Source organism: Trachurus japonicus, chromosome 13, assembly GCF_045865225.1.
Source record: "Trachurus japonicus isolate A0001 chromosome 13, Traja_1.0".
Classification (NCBI taxonomy): domain Eukaryota; kingdom Metazoa; phylum Chordata; class Actinopteri; order Carangiformes; family Carangidae; genus Trachurus; species Trachurus japonicus.
In genome coordinates this window covers 39,456,758-39,472,419 of record NC_140919.1, presented here as the reverse complement: position 1 = coordinate 39,472,419, position 15,662 = coordinate 39,456,758, and the positions used below count along the sequence as shown (strand labels likewise).

The 15,662-nt window shown below is 42.6% G+C and overlaps 1 protein-coding gene across 9 annotated transcripts in view; it reads right to left on the bottom strand.

Moving 5' to 3' along the window:
* Positions 1–8,676: 8,676 nt before the first annotated feature.
* The window catches only part of arhgef12a (Rho guanine nucleotide exchange factor (GEF) 12a), a 41,742-nt gene continuing 34,756 nt past the window's right edge, over positions 8,677–15,662 (bottom strand). For 6 of the 9 annotated variants that reach the window (XM_085796524.1, XM_085796520.1, XM_085796517.1 and 3 more), the window contains 13 exons: positions 15,331–15,445; positions 13,793–13,893; positions 13,477–13,554; positions 13,225–13,300; positions 12,934–13,101; positions 12,676–12,763; positions 12,495–12,572; positions 12,305–12,399; positions 11,375–11,581; positions 11,043–11,279; positions 10,663–10,892; positions 10,105–10,180; positions 8,677–9,995 (listed from right to left, as the gene is read on the bottom strand). In XM_085796524.1, coding sequence (XP_085652650.1) covers positions 9,985–9,995; positions 10,105–10,180; positions 10,663–10,892; positions 11,043–11,279; positions 11,375–11,581; positions 12,305–12,399; positions 12,495–12,572; positions 12,676–12,763; positions 12,934–13,101; positions 13,225–13,300; positions 13,477–13,554; positions 13,793–13,893; positions 15,331–15,445 — 1,560 coding nt within the window. In that variant the 3' untranslated portion in view covers positions 8,677–9,984. The remainder of the gene's footprint in view (positions 9,996–10,104; positions 10,181–10,662; positions 10,893–11,042; positions 11,280–11,374; positions 11,582–12,304; positions 12,400–12,494; positions 12,573–12,675; positions 12,764–12,933; positions 13,102–13,224; positions 13,301–13,476; positions 13,555–13,792; positions 13,894–15,330; positions 15,446–15,662) is intronic. The other 3 variants (XM_085796521.1, XM_085796519.1, XM_085796525.1) reach the window with 1 other exon arrangement.

Here is a 15,662-nt window from a genome sequence, read left to right as displayed (position 1 = left end):
TGACCCGCCGGGCAGTGTCCGCAAAACCGAAACTAGGAATGCTGGGCGAGTCGACCACTAAATAATAATATCAAAATAACTATAAAGACAAAACAATATAGGCTATTTATTGAAAATGGACCCATTAACAAGTGTGGGTAACGTAGATTTATCCACATTAAAGAGACTTTCTTATAACCAAAAAAAAAAAAAAGCTCCTCAGTGTCCGTTTAATTAAACAGCTTAAATAAAATATTTTTTAAAATCATATTGGTCGATATCAATAATTATCAAAACAAAACAAAAATTTAAGTGTTGCTAAGTTAAAGCAGAAGTAAGTGATATATTTGTGTTAATATAAGTCTTAAATAGTTATATCTTCCGACAGCAATCACTTACATAGAGTGTTTGAACCGAAACACGGGTCTGTCAGTCACTCTGCTCTGCTCTGAGCCCAGGAGAAAACATTTATCGTATCCTACAGTTTTTATCCAATGAGGAGAGAGAACGGCATAAAGGGCTGTGTGTGCAGCCAAGGGACGCCGTGAATGTGGCGATGTAGGGACGAGGACTGTAATGGTGCGTTCAAGGAAACTCGTAACTCCGACCTGTGAAGTCGTACCAGTTCGATCTGGTACGACTTCACGGGTCAGAAGTTACGAGTGGCCGTTATAGTGACTTTCACCGATAAAACAGGTCGGAAAAACACGAGTGGGTTGCCTGAAACGCTACAAAGTCGTAAGTTGTGACTTGAAGCTGTAATTTACGATTTCAAAAGCCTGTCTGGAACGCAGCATTAGCGAAAACGACCGGATCGCTTACTTCTGCTTTAAGTTTTATGCTATTGCTTAAGAAAACACAAACACTGAATTCAAAATTAACTCTTTATTTAACCACCATAACTGAAAGTTGTAAAAAAAACATAAGAAAAAGAAATCAACTTAAGTAACCTGACGTCAGCAAATTGGCAAATTTAAAGAATAGACTAAAGTGACCTGACACCAGAAAATCTGATAAATAAACATTTAAATAATTTCTTGATGAAAATCTATAAAACAAATAAATAAATTCCGTATTTCCTCAAATAATAGCTGGTATTTAATGAATAGCCGGGTGTCATATAATGGCCGGGGATGTTGTTTAACACAAACAAATACAGGTCGACCCCAAGCACAGACTGGATCAGCAAAGCGCTACGTTGTGCGCAACTGAGACCCAGGTCCGACAGCGCAGCGAGAACAAAAGCACGTGATGAAGATGAAGATGAGCTACTGAACGATTAGCTTAGTCGCTAATGTGTAAAAATAAACAGAGGGATTTAGAAATAAAGAGACTTTCTATCTAACTGTATATCGACCCTTTTCTTTTTCCTATCGCACCACGCGACTAGTGATCAATATTGTTATCGTCCAGGCCTAAAAAATAAGAGCATCATAACAACATCCTCTGCCCTTAGACCCTCACAATGACTGAAGAAAAACTCCCAGAAAAACACTTTTAACAGGGAAAAAAATTGGAGAAGCCTCAGGGTGAAAAAAAGAGGAGGGATCCTTCACCCAGGACGGGCAGATGTGCAATAGATGTTGTAAGAAAACAGTTTACAACACAGAATATGTAAAAACATGGGAATGGTTAACAAGACCCACATTTGTGCCTGTGTTTCTTCTCTGCAACAAGTTTCAGCAAGTCTGCACCACATCCACAGGGGTGTTTTTGGCAGCAATTACGGTTGGCCATGATGGTTGGGGTAGCTTCGCAGAGAGGAGTCATCCATTGGTCGAGTGCTTCTCACAAGGGGAGTGCAGGGTGAGGTCTTGTTCCCCAGCAGACAGTGATAGATGGTCTCACGGGCCTGCCTTTTGAACGACTGCAGGAGGTGGGCCTGTAGCTGGTGCTGATTAAGACTGTATCCCTGCTTGCACTCGCCTTTGTCTAAGAGGGCTGGAGATCTCTGTGCTCTGTCGGTGCTCCCCACATGCACAACTGTTAACAAGAACAGGAGCACAGTGGAAAAGCAACTAACCCCATCCTTTCAGCACCAGTGAATCATTCCCTCCTTCGGATTCAGAGTCATTCGGATTTGCGATTCAATCCCGCTGTAGCCGGGAGGCCGTGCACCGACCCACCCACATCGGGCCACGGGGGGCATTCCACTAGTGCAGTCGCAGCTTTGTGTGTCAGTGGATGATGCCTGCTTGTTTGCACCCGGGTCTTCCACTTCCACCTTCTATACCTCGGAGACATGCTGTCCATTAACCACTCTTTCTACTCTGTTGTGTTCTGTTTTGAATTACCTCCTCTCCTTGTGTGTCCCGACGTATACGCAGATGTATATTAAGGATGATAAATACCTAATCAATTTCTCCTCTCGACCAAATCCAGCATCAGGAGGGGAGAGGCAGCCTCCATTCAACGCTGTCACATACTGTAACTGAGGACCCATCACATGCCAAGAAGACGACACAGAGCAGCTGACTCCAGCTGTCTGTCATCCCACATAAGCCTTCAACATCTTGCTTTGTTTTCATTTCTGATTTTTTTTTTTTTTTTTTTCCCCTCTCAGTTTGTGAATGCCAACACACACAAAACCAGACGCCCACTCTCTGCCCAACCAACCTGGCAAGACAGAAGCGGCAGCTGTGTACCTTGCCAACGCCGGTAACCAAAATCATCAGAAGCATGGCTGCCAACAGTGTCATCGATTTCTGCTCCGGCTCTGAGGTGCGTTAAGCCTGGGTGCAGTCCCAGGTCACAGCTCAACAGCTCAACGCCTGTGCGGCGCTCTCTCTGGTTTCTCTTTCACAGCAGACTGAACCGGGGAGCCCAATGCCAGCTGGCCTGCCTGAGGCTTTTTACCCAGATACTTCATCACAGTGCCGTGTGGTAATTAGACAGGGTTAACGCCAAGCCACGGTTGCCTATTTATTACTGGGTAGGTTGATGATAAAGTGTCCCATACCAACGGCCAGTGAACAGGATCAGGTATCCTTTTTGTTTGCTGGACAAACATAACTCTGTGCTCTCGCTCAGTGGCACACTTTTTAGCATATTCTTCCCATTTGGAGGAGTCGGTTCATTCATCTCTCCGCATCAGCTTAACACATCCTCCCCACGTCTCGCCTGGCTCATTGTTGTGCTTGGGACAGTGATTACTCCGGAGAAGCTATGGATTATTCAGACTGTGGAGAGCACATTGATCTTCAGTCCAATCCATCTGATATTGGCTTCTGCTCGATGAAGGGGGAGAAGTGCAGCATGAAAATCAATCCTATAAGGTCAGGGGTTCCCATTTGGGAAACAGGTTATAAGAGAGGTGACAATGTTACATGGAAACATCAAATGGTGTTGACTGAATATGACACGGATCTGACAAGCATGCAGATGTAGGACCTGATTAGAATCGAGTTTTTTCCAAAGTAATTTTTCTTTTAATAGAGGGAGTTCATAATTGAATTTCTTCCATAAAAAATAAAAAAAACATTAAATATTTGAAAGCATACAGAGAGGAGAGGAAACAAACACTTCATTCTTGTTGACAACAAAATACCGTGTCTTTCTCTACTCAAAAAAAGAGAGAATTTCAACAGCCATAAATCACCTCATCTCAATAGCTGATTTATTTTAATCCAATTTTAACTTTTTAGGAGCGGTCCACTGTTTTTTAAATGATTTTCTCCACGCAGTTTGAAAATAAAAGTCTTTGATGAACACCACACAACTAGACAGTGATTTATTGCATTGGAAAACAACTCTGCTGTGACTCTGCTGGGAAAGCAATGCACATGCAATGGCAGAATGTAACCAATTACTTTGTTGACCGATCACAAGCTTCCCCCCTTCGCAGGACGCTGCTGATCAGACTGGTGAATGACCGGCGAGTCCAGCGGCTTCTCAGGGTTGTGGAGCATCCTGCTGCGAACACACGGATGAATATTGATGCGCGGCGCCCGACACTAAAACGGTAAAGCGTAGCCTGCAGAATGGAGAATGAGGCCCATTCTGTCCACGATGAGCCGAGTGACAATTTCAAGTTGTATCATGGGTGGTGACACTGAATACTTGTCGATGTGACAACAGCAGCTGTGGCAACCAGTCGTGCAGCAACAATGGAGTTTTATTAAATTCTACACAGAGATGGAGGATGAACAGTGGCAGCAGACAGGCAAGCTGCTGAGTAAATACATAAGAATAGCTATAGATGCATTAGAATACTGATGAGGAGCTCTTTCCGGGAGGAAACATGCACACATATAGGAATGAATGTGTATACATCATGTATGGGAATCTGAGTCCTGTAAGCAGTTTAGCTCAATTTGATGATTGCGAGGCTGTTTGGAAAGACGTGGGTGAAAAAAAAGCCCATATTCTGCAGAAAATTCCCCTTGTTTGTTTCCTGTCACAGGTGAGTTATTTAGTCAAGCATCCTTATCTTGGAATTAAGCCCCATGGCAACAACCATAATGATGCGCTCCACCATAATCATCCGCAGCAGTTCTTTGTGGTACGCAGCATCAGGTAAACACATCAAATCCTCAACTTGATTTTCAGCTTTGAATATGTATCTGAAATTTATGCAAATCACTATCTGGAAACATGTGGGTGAATGTTTTCTGTTCTGTTTTTAGACTACATTTAAAAGGATGACACAACTTGAAAGGTTTAGTGGGTGAAAATAATAAGAAGAACAATGGAGGTGTTGGATTTTTGGTCGAACATGAGGCTAATTTTGGACTCTTTCAAAAGGGATGAAAAAAAAAAACTTCATTTTCCAGGCTGACTCACAGCACTGTTGCGTACCTAAGGTCGGGAGGGTGGGAGGGAGGATGGTCTCATCAGAGCTTGTCATGAACTGGCCTCCTGAAAGGCTCTGATGTGACTGACACCTCTCTCCTCTTTGTCTTCGCCACTCCAATTAGCTCGGTGACAGGCGCATGTGGAGAAACGAGACAATCAATTACCGTCCCCTCTCTTCTCCCTCTGTCCTCTCTTCATCTTCCCCTGTGTCTTTATCACACTCTGTCCCCTCACCTCTTCCTTTCTATTACTCTTAATTTATCGCCTTTTCTCACTCTTTTTTTTCCCTCCCCGTCTTAACCGTTTTCACATTCATACCTTGTCGGGCTTCTCATTGTCTCCTCATAACATATCCTCTCCCTCCCTCTCTTTCTCTCTCCATATCCCTCTCCTCCCTCTGTTTCACTGCAGCATGCCTACACTCGAGCGATGGGGAATAGAGAAAGAAGGGAACATGTCATTCAGACTGTGAGGCTTCCTCCTGCTTTCCACACAAGACACACCAAGCAAAATCATCGCCAAGCATGACACTGATGTGACTCCAACTACGTCAGGTAGCAGTAAAACCTGGATAAAAGTTACAAGAAATACAGCACAGTCCCCTGTGGGATCCTCCTGACCATGACTTTGTCTCATTGAAAAGGCAAATGCGCAAATTTCTTAGTCCATTTACTTATCAGACACCAGAGTCAAATGTATCAGGAGAATCAGTGGGTACCCTGGGTTATTTAAAACACTGATGTCACTGCAGGTTTCAGGGTGGGTCTTCTCAACATGATTTTTAATGGTGGAAGTTTGCCACCTACTGGCAATTGACATCACTTTTTTCCAGTGTCCTTGATCAAACCTCGCTAATGGTTCCTTTAAATATACCCCCCTGACATTTGGTGCTGCCAAATGTCTACAAAAAACGACTTCATTTGTTAAGGTCAAAAGAAAAATCCATGTGTTTCACTGCTAGAATCAAATTCAAATTCTGCCAAAATGTCTTTGTTGTCCAAATATCCAACCATGTTGTAAATTTTTGAAATGGCATCGTAACATTTCATGTATCATTCTCCTATACAAGCAGTCACCTTTCAGATGCCAAGAGTTCAAGCTCAGTACAGCACCGATGAACAATAGGAAACTGAATCCCTGCCAGCTGCAATGCAAGAGGCAGTCACACATTTCTTTCTATGAAATTGTTCCTGTACATCACTGAAAAGCTACTGTAACTCATTCGCTGGCACAGTATACCTTCAAGCAACTGTAGTCTTCAAGTTTTCAATTATTCAACAAAAATGCAAACCACCTTTCCTTTGCTGTGCTCTCAAAATGCAATTCAAGCTTATTCCACTACTGTTCAACTTGTATGACTAAAATTGTACTTGAAAATCAAGTACACCCAAGAATTAAAAGAATTAAAAAAAAAATAAAACAATAAAGGACTACAGGAAAGCACCTTCAGAAGCCAAACCAAAGCCCATGCAGTAGCACTGGGTATTCAGATACCTGGCTAAAGCCTCTGTTACAAGCAGTCATTGCCACTAGACCTCAATATCTCAGACTAAAACCAGTCCTGGTCCTCATTGCAACCATAGACTGTAAAAATAAGATTGCAACACACTAGAGTCCAATAACAGCAACTAAACACAACTAACACAACCGAGTAAGGTAGCTATATGTGAGAGCAAACAAAAACAACCAAGCTACAGCTATTAGCTCACATAAGCATGATGTGTGACATGGGGCCAAATTGGCGGTTTTAAGAACAAGACTGACGGTGCGGCTAACAGCAAGCTAGCTGACGTAAACACACCTGCGGCAGGTAACTAATCAAAACAGACATGAAATAGGCTATTATTTCGGCTACTTACCCGTGGAGAAGAAAAGCCAGTTCCAGGGTGAAGCTGTGGCACTTTAGCTGCTTGGAAGGCTATCCGTCCCGGTAAAGTCAGGTTCATCCCGGCTGTCAGCTCTGCCAGTGGCCCCAGGTCTGTCCCTGCTCTGCTCTCCTCTCCTGTCCTGTTGGAGGCCATGTTCAGACCTCAAAACTAGCGGCTAACTTAGCTAGCTGATTAACTGTTGTATCGCAGCAATGTATTGTTTGTTCATCACATAGTAACAGTTGCAGTTTGTTTACATAGCTGTTCACCGTTTGGGGCTCGTCTGTTGATTGTAGCGAGGATCGGTGTTGAATGTTGAAGAAAGAAATGTCACACCGGAAGTCATGTAGCACACAGAGGGATCGATATAGATAGGCATAAAACGCATCTCTCTTAGAGATGTTCATCTAAAAACTAAAAATACGGGGGTCTGATCCTCTCACGATCAGCGCTCCGAATTTTTTTTTTTTTTACATTAGTGTAGGCTATGTGCAATATTCACACATCTAACTCTCTGCATCAAATACACACCACAAAATAAAATATGAGCAACAGGCCAGTTTAGAGGAATATAATGTATAATGAATATAATGATTCCATACAGAGCCATCAGCCATTTCATAATGATTGAGCAGTGATTTTATTTAATTTTAATCCCATTAACTATATTGTCAGTCAATTCTCTGTGGCACTTTCTGCACTTTGCTGTAGCGACTGTGTTTCTTTCAGTTCTTCATGTTGCTGCAGAATTATTGTCTGCTCCTCGTTAGTGAAACACTCCGCTCTGCTGCTGCAGCTGCTGTCAGACTGTCCATGTCTTGTCTTGATCGCGATTGTCCAGTTAAGCCGGATAACTGAAAGATACCCTGAGTATGTTGAACCTGCTTCGTAGTATAGGCCCCTGGATTCATAAGTTTGTCCAATAATGTAAGACAGTAAACAAACGTGCGGCATTAAGTTCAGGAAGTAGTGGAGCTGTGCATAGAGCCCATTATATCAAAATTATATAATCATAATATTATATTTGAATAATTTTAATAAATGTATCTATGATAGCCTATTATAAGTTCATATCCATGATCTTGTCATGCTGCTTATGGTCCAGATGCACTGAAACACTTTCCTACTGTGGACATTAACATTATATTCTTTTTTCTTTCTTTTTGTTGAAGATGCTGCAGATCATTAAGCACCTAAAGAGGAAGACATCTGACACAGACAGATAACAACAATGAGATGCTAAATGCTCATGTAATTAGCTGAGTTATGGTTGCCAACAAGTTCCCCACTTCAACAGTGTTGGCCTGTGTCCACATCTTGCTTTAACAGCTCCCAGGTAGCTAACTAAATCATCAAGTAAAGTAATTATTTTGTGTTTTTCTTTTTAGCTAAAATGAAAAAAACAAACACAGAACCTCTTATAACACCCACAAGATAAAAAAGAGATTAAATTGACAGGAACACAAACATTACACAACATTGTAAAGTCTGCATAGAGGTGACATTTCATCTGCTGGACATAACACATGATGTGATACCGACATCTGAAAGATTTATAGGATCTGATATAAGGAAGGACAGGAGGTCAGCAGCACATGTGCTACTGATATGTTATGACATGTTGACACGGTAGGTTTGAACACACTGACCAATATGAGTGACTCTCTTCAACAGGAATCAGAAAGAGAGAAAAAAATGAGCATGGAGCTAACAGACATGATTTGGTGTCTTAGTTACTATAAGTTTAGATTAATGGAATAACTGAATGTGTTTTTTTTGTCATGGGGTCATTGCACGTACAAAAAACTCAAGGGTAAGTTAGTGATTTAGCTGGTCCATTTTGACAAATGCTCACGTCTTTCATCTTTCTAATCATACTTTTATGAAAAAAGAATGACTTCAATGATCTCTCCATTACTCAAACTATCATTAAAAATTGACATGGCAGCCTGACAGTGTGGTCATTTGATGAGATTTAATATGTTTTTACCGTCACATATTAAAGCCAATTAATAAAAAAAAAAAACAGGCAAGGTTTTCATTTTTGAATGTGTCATGGCACCATTTATTTATTAAACTTATGCATAACCTTCCAACTTGATCATTGTACAGTATATGTTGAACTTCATGACATTATTTGAATATCAGGCAGTCAGATCAGCATCGCCAACAGTAGCAGAAAGAAGCAGCATTTCTGTCAGGAGCTAATACAGAAAGAGCATGAATACTCCTTGTAGAAGAGAGGGGAGGGGGGAAACGGGGCAAGATACCCAAAGGCAGATGATAAAGCATGACATATAGAGTGTAGGAAGGGGATAAATAAGCATGAAAGCCACTGGGGCTGTGAGGAAAAAAAAAAAGAGGATGACACCTGCAAGTGTTCACGAGGAAAAGAGGGGGGAGAATCACACGCAAAGGAGTAGAGGAGCAGACGAGAGGCAAAGCACTCCTCCTGCAGTGAAGAGGAGGAGGAAGGAGGAGGCAGTACAGAAATGCAACAGGACCAGATCAGAGCCTTCAGACTCTTCATTCTAGTTAACACCACACCTAGAACTTATCTGAAATTCTAGACTTTAACACAATTCAAGAGTTTTTTAACACAATGGGATCTATCCGTCACCAGTGCAACTCTGGCCTCTATCAGTCTGAATATATTCCTGCCATTTCAATAGGGTTACGTTAGGCTAGCGTGCTTGTATGCTAGCCTTCACTCAACACTCACACTAACCCTGTGTGACTGAAGCAGGAAAAGCAGCCAAACGGTAACACCATGGCCAAAAAAAGCATGGAAGCAATGTGGGAAACACTTTTTTAAAAAATGAAAAGAAAGAAAATAAATACATCTTGGGATAAAAAAAAAAATCTTAATACATTATCTTAAAATTTTCCTTTTCTTGTTTTGTGTTTCATATATATATATTCTAAACACACATCTTTGTACATTTTGGTATAAGTTCTCTTTCTTGCAGGGAGTTCAAGGGAAAACGGGTGTTAGATGGTAGGGGGGGGGGGGGGGGTGAGGTTCTGGGGCAATCCCACTTCCCTGATTGCCTTGTGCTGATGGAAGGTGGTGGTGGGTGGGTGGGTGGGGGGGGGGGGGGGGGGCGCGGCATCGCAAAGATGACTCCACCCATCAAACGTTCCTGCTCACACTCAAGTCTCTCATTTTCTGTGGCAACCGCGGGCAACAGCGATGGAGAAATAAATGGGGGGGGGGGCTCAGCAGTGAGAGGACAAGCTTATAGGACGTCCAGAAAAGTCCAGGACATGAGAAGTAGGAGCAGACCACAAGTCGGTACTTCCTCTTTGGGACTGGAGCCAGAGGCTGCGGCATGAACTCCCACTATCTCTTATCTGGGGGGGGGGGGGGCGAAATGACAAGATTAGAAGAAGGACAGATACAGGAAGTGACTTAATTATTAAATTCTAGTCCAATGTTGACACCAAGTATGAAGTGACATACCTTTGTTTCCATCCGTGTCTGCTGCTGACCTCTCTGGCCTTTGGCGTATTAGATTATTGTACTTGGCCTCAACCTCCTGCAAGACAAAATTAATTCAACATCGGGTCAAGGAATAAAAATGACCCATCGTATTATCATCATTATTATTATTATTATTATTATTATTATTATTATTATATATTAGAATAAATCCAGTTAAATAACTCATAAATTAATTAACTGTATAGACTATAATGACTAGATAACTTGATAGATAATTTCAAGTAATAATGACTAGATAACTTGATAGATAATTTATGAATAAGGGGTGGGAGTAAATAAGTTTTACTTCTTCTCACTCCTTTTCGGATATGAAAAAAAAAATCAAATTACCTTTATTTTCAATTATTTTATTTTATTTTGTTCATATGTTGTCTTTGCAAAGTTTTTATTTGTTATGTCTGTCCATTTCTGTATTATGTTTTATTTCTTTTAACATGTCCGAAATAAACTTAAACTAAAAACTAAAACTAAACTAAATTATTATATGTTTGTGCTGCGGTGCTAAATGTTAGGTACCTTCAGATAGTTGAGGTTGGACTGAAGGTTTCTCAGGTGAGAAAGGACCTGTCTGCTGAAAGAGGAGAGGCTGCCGGCCTGTGACGCCGAAGAAAACCTCAGATTGATGCCAGAGTCGGCGGCACAGCCTTGTGAGGTGCTCAGCTGCTTCCCTGTCGTCGACGCTAAAATGTCATCATCTGTGCTGCTCTCCCCTGGGCCACCGTAACCCTCCAGGACCAAGTATCCTGCTGAGAGAATCATAACAAATCATTTAATACTAATGCCGTGGAAGAGCGAAAGAGCACGGATCAAAGCGAGCCTCCCGACGGCTACTTAAATGAACAATTTTTCTTTATGTACGATCCATCTCAACCTTAAAATCTAATGCCCGGGCTCACCATAATCTTCAGGAGTGTCAAAGAAGCCGGTGTCCCCGGAGCCCAGGTCTTGAGCGGGGTCCTCTGTCTGAGTGCTGTTCTTCTCCGAGCCGTTGTGGACCATCACGCGCGCGCGGCTGTCGACGGGGGTCCGCAGAGAGGTGGTCCTGAGGAGACGGGCCCCTGTGGAGCGCTTGGTTTGCTCTGCAGCCTCCTGGGACATTAGCTGGGTCACCAACACCTGCTTTAATGCTGCCACTGAAAGACAAGATGCAGGGATGAGGATCCTCATGCTTAATTCAGTCACTATGTAGAAGATGCATAGAGATACTGTATTTGTTGTCCCTGCTCACATGTTTTCAGTGCTTCGTCTGCTTTGGAGGGAAACATGTTGAACGAGTCTCCTTCTCTGCCGTCCTCGGCCACTTGGTAAGGAAGCTCTGGGTCCACGAAACCTTCCTCCTCCTCCTCTTCCTCTGCCTTCACTGCCTCGAATGGATTATTACCAGGTAGTGAGCTCTGCATGGCGCTCCTTGTGGCTGGACTGCTGCTCTCTTTATCTAAGGAGGAACAATCACAGTAGGAGGTAGAATTAGAGAACGGATGTTTACACAGTTGAGATGGAACATTTTTCTCACATTAAAGGGATAGTTCAACATTTTGGCAAATTGGCCCTTGCCATAATCCCTATAGTTTTAGCAGTAGGTTCATTACCTTTAATTGTCGGTGCAAGCTGTTTTTAGAACGGCGGAGCAGAGCCGCTAGCTGCTCAGAGCTACGCTATGGAAGGTAATGGGATTTCTTGGTTTCCCTCATCAAACTCATCAAATACACAATCCAACAACTCCACAACGCTCTTGTGGACAAGTTGTGACCTGCACATTCACCACACACGGAGTTGTTTTCGAGGTAAATTCATGCAGAACCGCTGATGCACATTCCTGTCAGGGGCAGTTTTTCGGCAAGCAGTCTCTGAATTTACCTCTAAAACAACTTCATCTGGTAACGTTGTGTTATTATCTCATAGCGTGGTGAATGTGCAGGTCACAACTCTCCCCACGAGAGCGTTGTGGAGTTGTTGGATTGTGTATTTGATGAGTTTGATGACGGAAACCAAGAAATCCCTTTAGCCTCCGTAGCGTAGCTCTGAGCAGCTCGCGGCTCTGCTCCGCCGTTCTAAAATGAGCTTGCACTGACAATTGAAGGTAACGAACCTACTCGTCAATTTGCCAAAATGTTGAACTACCCCTTTAATAACAGAAAGAAGACATGGCTCCAGTTACCTGTGGACTGGGTGCTGGTGGAGGACGTATGGTCGGTGTCTCTACTCGGCCTGGAAACGCTCGCTGTAATGATCCCCACGCCGTCTCTCTCCCCACTGGCACACAAGCAATATCTTACGTTAGTGACAAGTTCAAACCCCGGAGAAAACAACTCATCTGTTTAAAGTACAAACATGAAGAAGCCACATACTCTGTCTGAGGTAACGGTATGACGCTGTGAGATTTGACTTTCATGGCATCGGCCCTCTGGGTGATTAGACGCTGCCACCTTTGGTACGGGAGAAAGAAAAAAAAACAAAACGTCATAAGCCCACTTAACATCTGGAGCGAGATAAAATAAACCAATCAATCAAAAAGGTATTTAGTCTCACGTTCTCTGATCTGAGACTGTGGGCGCCATCAGCTCATAGATCTGGGCTCCGTTGTCTGACATGGAGAGGACGAAGAAGGACTTGTTGTCTAGGGGGAAAGAGGAGTGGACAGAGAGGGGTTAGGTCGATCAATATTATCCTTTCCCTTCCCTGAATCCACCTGCAGATTTCCTGATAGCTTATTCTGACATCATTTCATCAGGTTCACAATGCAAACAAAAAAGGTAATGCTTGTAATGCTAATGAGTGTGAACTGACCTGTGGCCACCGAGCGCACCAGGACAGTGTTGAGTTTGATAATAGGGCTGAAGATATGTTTGGTGTCTGCGGTGCCCGCCAGGTTTTTGCTGTGACACTTGAGGATCAGACGCTCGTCTTGTTTCTGCAGCAGAACCAGGATGTCCTCCAGGAGCAGCGTGTACAGCTCTGAAAGGAGACAAGAGAGCACACTCATATAGTCAACTCCAGTCACGTAACTGTGCTGTCCGTCCAAGCTGCTCGTCAGGAATCAAACTCTTGAAAAAAAAAAAAAAAAAAACGTTTACAAACCGATAGTCTTGTCTTTGTTCACTTTCCATGACAGTGGTCCCTCGTGCACCATCGTTTTCTTGGTTAGATCCAGGTTCTGATGGACGTGAATCAGGGAATTAAGTTAAAACAGGATCTTTAAAGTGCTCGCTCCTGGCTGTTTCCACACAGAGCTACTATTTTTATCTCGGCGATATTTCAAGCAGCATGTGTGGGTATGAAACAAGTGAGTGAGCTTTAACCGAAGCTAAACGGGTCGTGTAGATAACTCACCTTTAGCTCCAGGATCATGGGGTTGTCCGTCTGCTTTAAAGAGGAGAGGTCCAGTCTTCTTTGATAGTCCTCCAACCTCTAGAGGAAGGATGGAGAGAAACACAGACAGAGGGATGGGGATAAGTAAGTGCTCTTTAAAAGGAAGCCACTGCCTGGGGAGCAAAGAAGGTAGTGGAGAAATAAATTTGAGCAGAGCAGGAAAAGAAGAAAGGACTTAGGATGAGACTGAAGGGGCGAAAGAGAAAAAGTCTAGGGAATGGCATAAAATGGAAAGGAGATTTGAAAAAAAAGAAGAGAAAAAAGAAAAACACCACACCTGCTTGTCCTCAGATTCCTTCACAGCCTGGTTGACATGATTTAGGATCTTCCTACAGCAGTCTGCCGCCTGCTTCACTTTGTCCTTCTCCACCGTGTTGTCTGAAAGGATATTACGGCACCAAATGAGAAGCAAGGCCTCCTTAGTTCTGCAGGGGGCTGTCCGGCAAATTGATATTTCTTCCGTTCATTAACACACCATCGTTCTCAAAAATTATGACAAAGCAGGGGGGCATTATGATCCTATAATAGCCAGTTATACTTTATCATTAGTGTGTTCTCGCCGTGAGAGACTCGAACCGCGGCCAAGACTAAAAAGATGGACCAAATAATGGCTGAGACATTTCCCAATGTGTGCTCCACCACTCCAGGACCATTAGAATAATAATAACCCCATTTGTCTCTGTAATTCTTTTAATATTTGGCGTGCTGCCACACACAACCTTGCTCAAGACTTTACCCAGTTAATTTTCCATTCCCTTGTCTTCTAACTCAAGAGTTGATTTCCATTTTCATTAATTGTATTACATCGGATTCAGATTATAAAATGCAAACTAGGTATTCCTGCGTTACGCGTTTCCATGGTTACTCGCAACATGAGAAAATTAATTTCCATATTCAATTAAATGCCTCCCAGGATCTCATTGATTTGAGGACCGCAGGAGAGAGAGGCTGGATACAGTGAATGAACTTTACTAAAAAGGAGGTCAGATGTGCGGTGTGACAGCAGGGCACAAACTAAGACTGACTTTTCTTGTCACGGCAACAATCACAATCACAATCACACCAGTTAAGTTACACAACGTCACCGGTGGAGTGAGATTTACAACTATACAAAGTGTGTGAAGTGGACTGCAGGCAGCCAACAGTGTCAGCCGGTATATTAGTCGTTTGAAAGAGTCTTTTTAAAAAGCCGATCACAGTTTCTCTCTCAATGAGTCGGCGTGTTTGTGGCAGACTCTGAAGTGGATCGATTTTAGTACCAGTATGAACTTTTTCTTAATGAATGCACAAATCAGTTCCGCAGCTGTGGCTACACACTGATGTTATTAATGCTTCATGTGCATTCACTAGCTGTCCACAGTCCAAATGAAAAACTGCTGATTAGACATTAGTGGAAACATATTTTCTTGAACAAATACAGCCGTCTTGATACAGATCCCTAAGAACTGTGGCCCTGACACATACTCTAATGGAAATTTTACGATGATTGTTAGTGCTCTCTAGTGAACACAATGTGTAATGGTGACACAATTTCTATATTACTACAAAACCACTTTAGGGTCTTTATACTGTAATGTCTTGTTTAGCCCGACCAATACACTGACATACTGTATTCTACTACTAATATGCTGTATTACCTCAATTTGGGTCATTTTTTTTCATTTGGGATCTCATGCACAGTTCATATATTGTGATATATATACATAATAATATATTGGAATTGCATTTAATGACCTTGTGAACATTAGCTGATTAGAGCATGAACAACAAACCACTGCCAACTGTGGAGTGAGAGGAAAGGCAACACTACAGCACCTGTGTACTTGGCGATGTTGTCTAGCAGCAGAGGATACTTGGTGAGCCGCAGCATCTCTACAGGAATGATGTCTTTGAGCTGCAGCCGGCGACACAGCCTGTTACTCTCTGCCTCCTGCAAAGCAATCAAAATCAAGTTACACCTCCACGCTGCTAAAAAGAAAAAGGTATAATTTGACAGGTAAAGCCACACTAACTGCAGCATGTCTTTTCAATGAGAAAAGTGACATTTTTAGTCAAACTTTTTGAATAAGACTGATCCACAGATCACTTGTACGTAGTAAGTCTTCTGTCTGACACGGTCTGAGCTTTTCTTTCAGTGCAATAGCTAA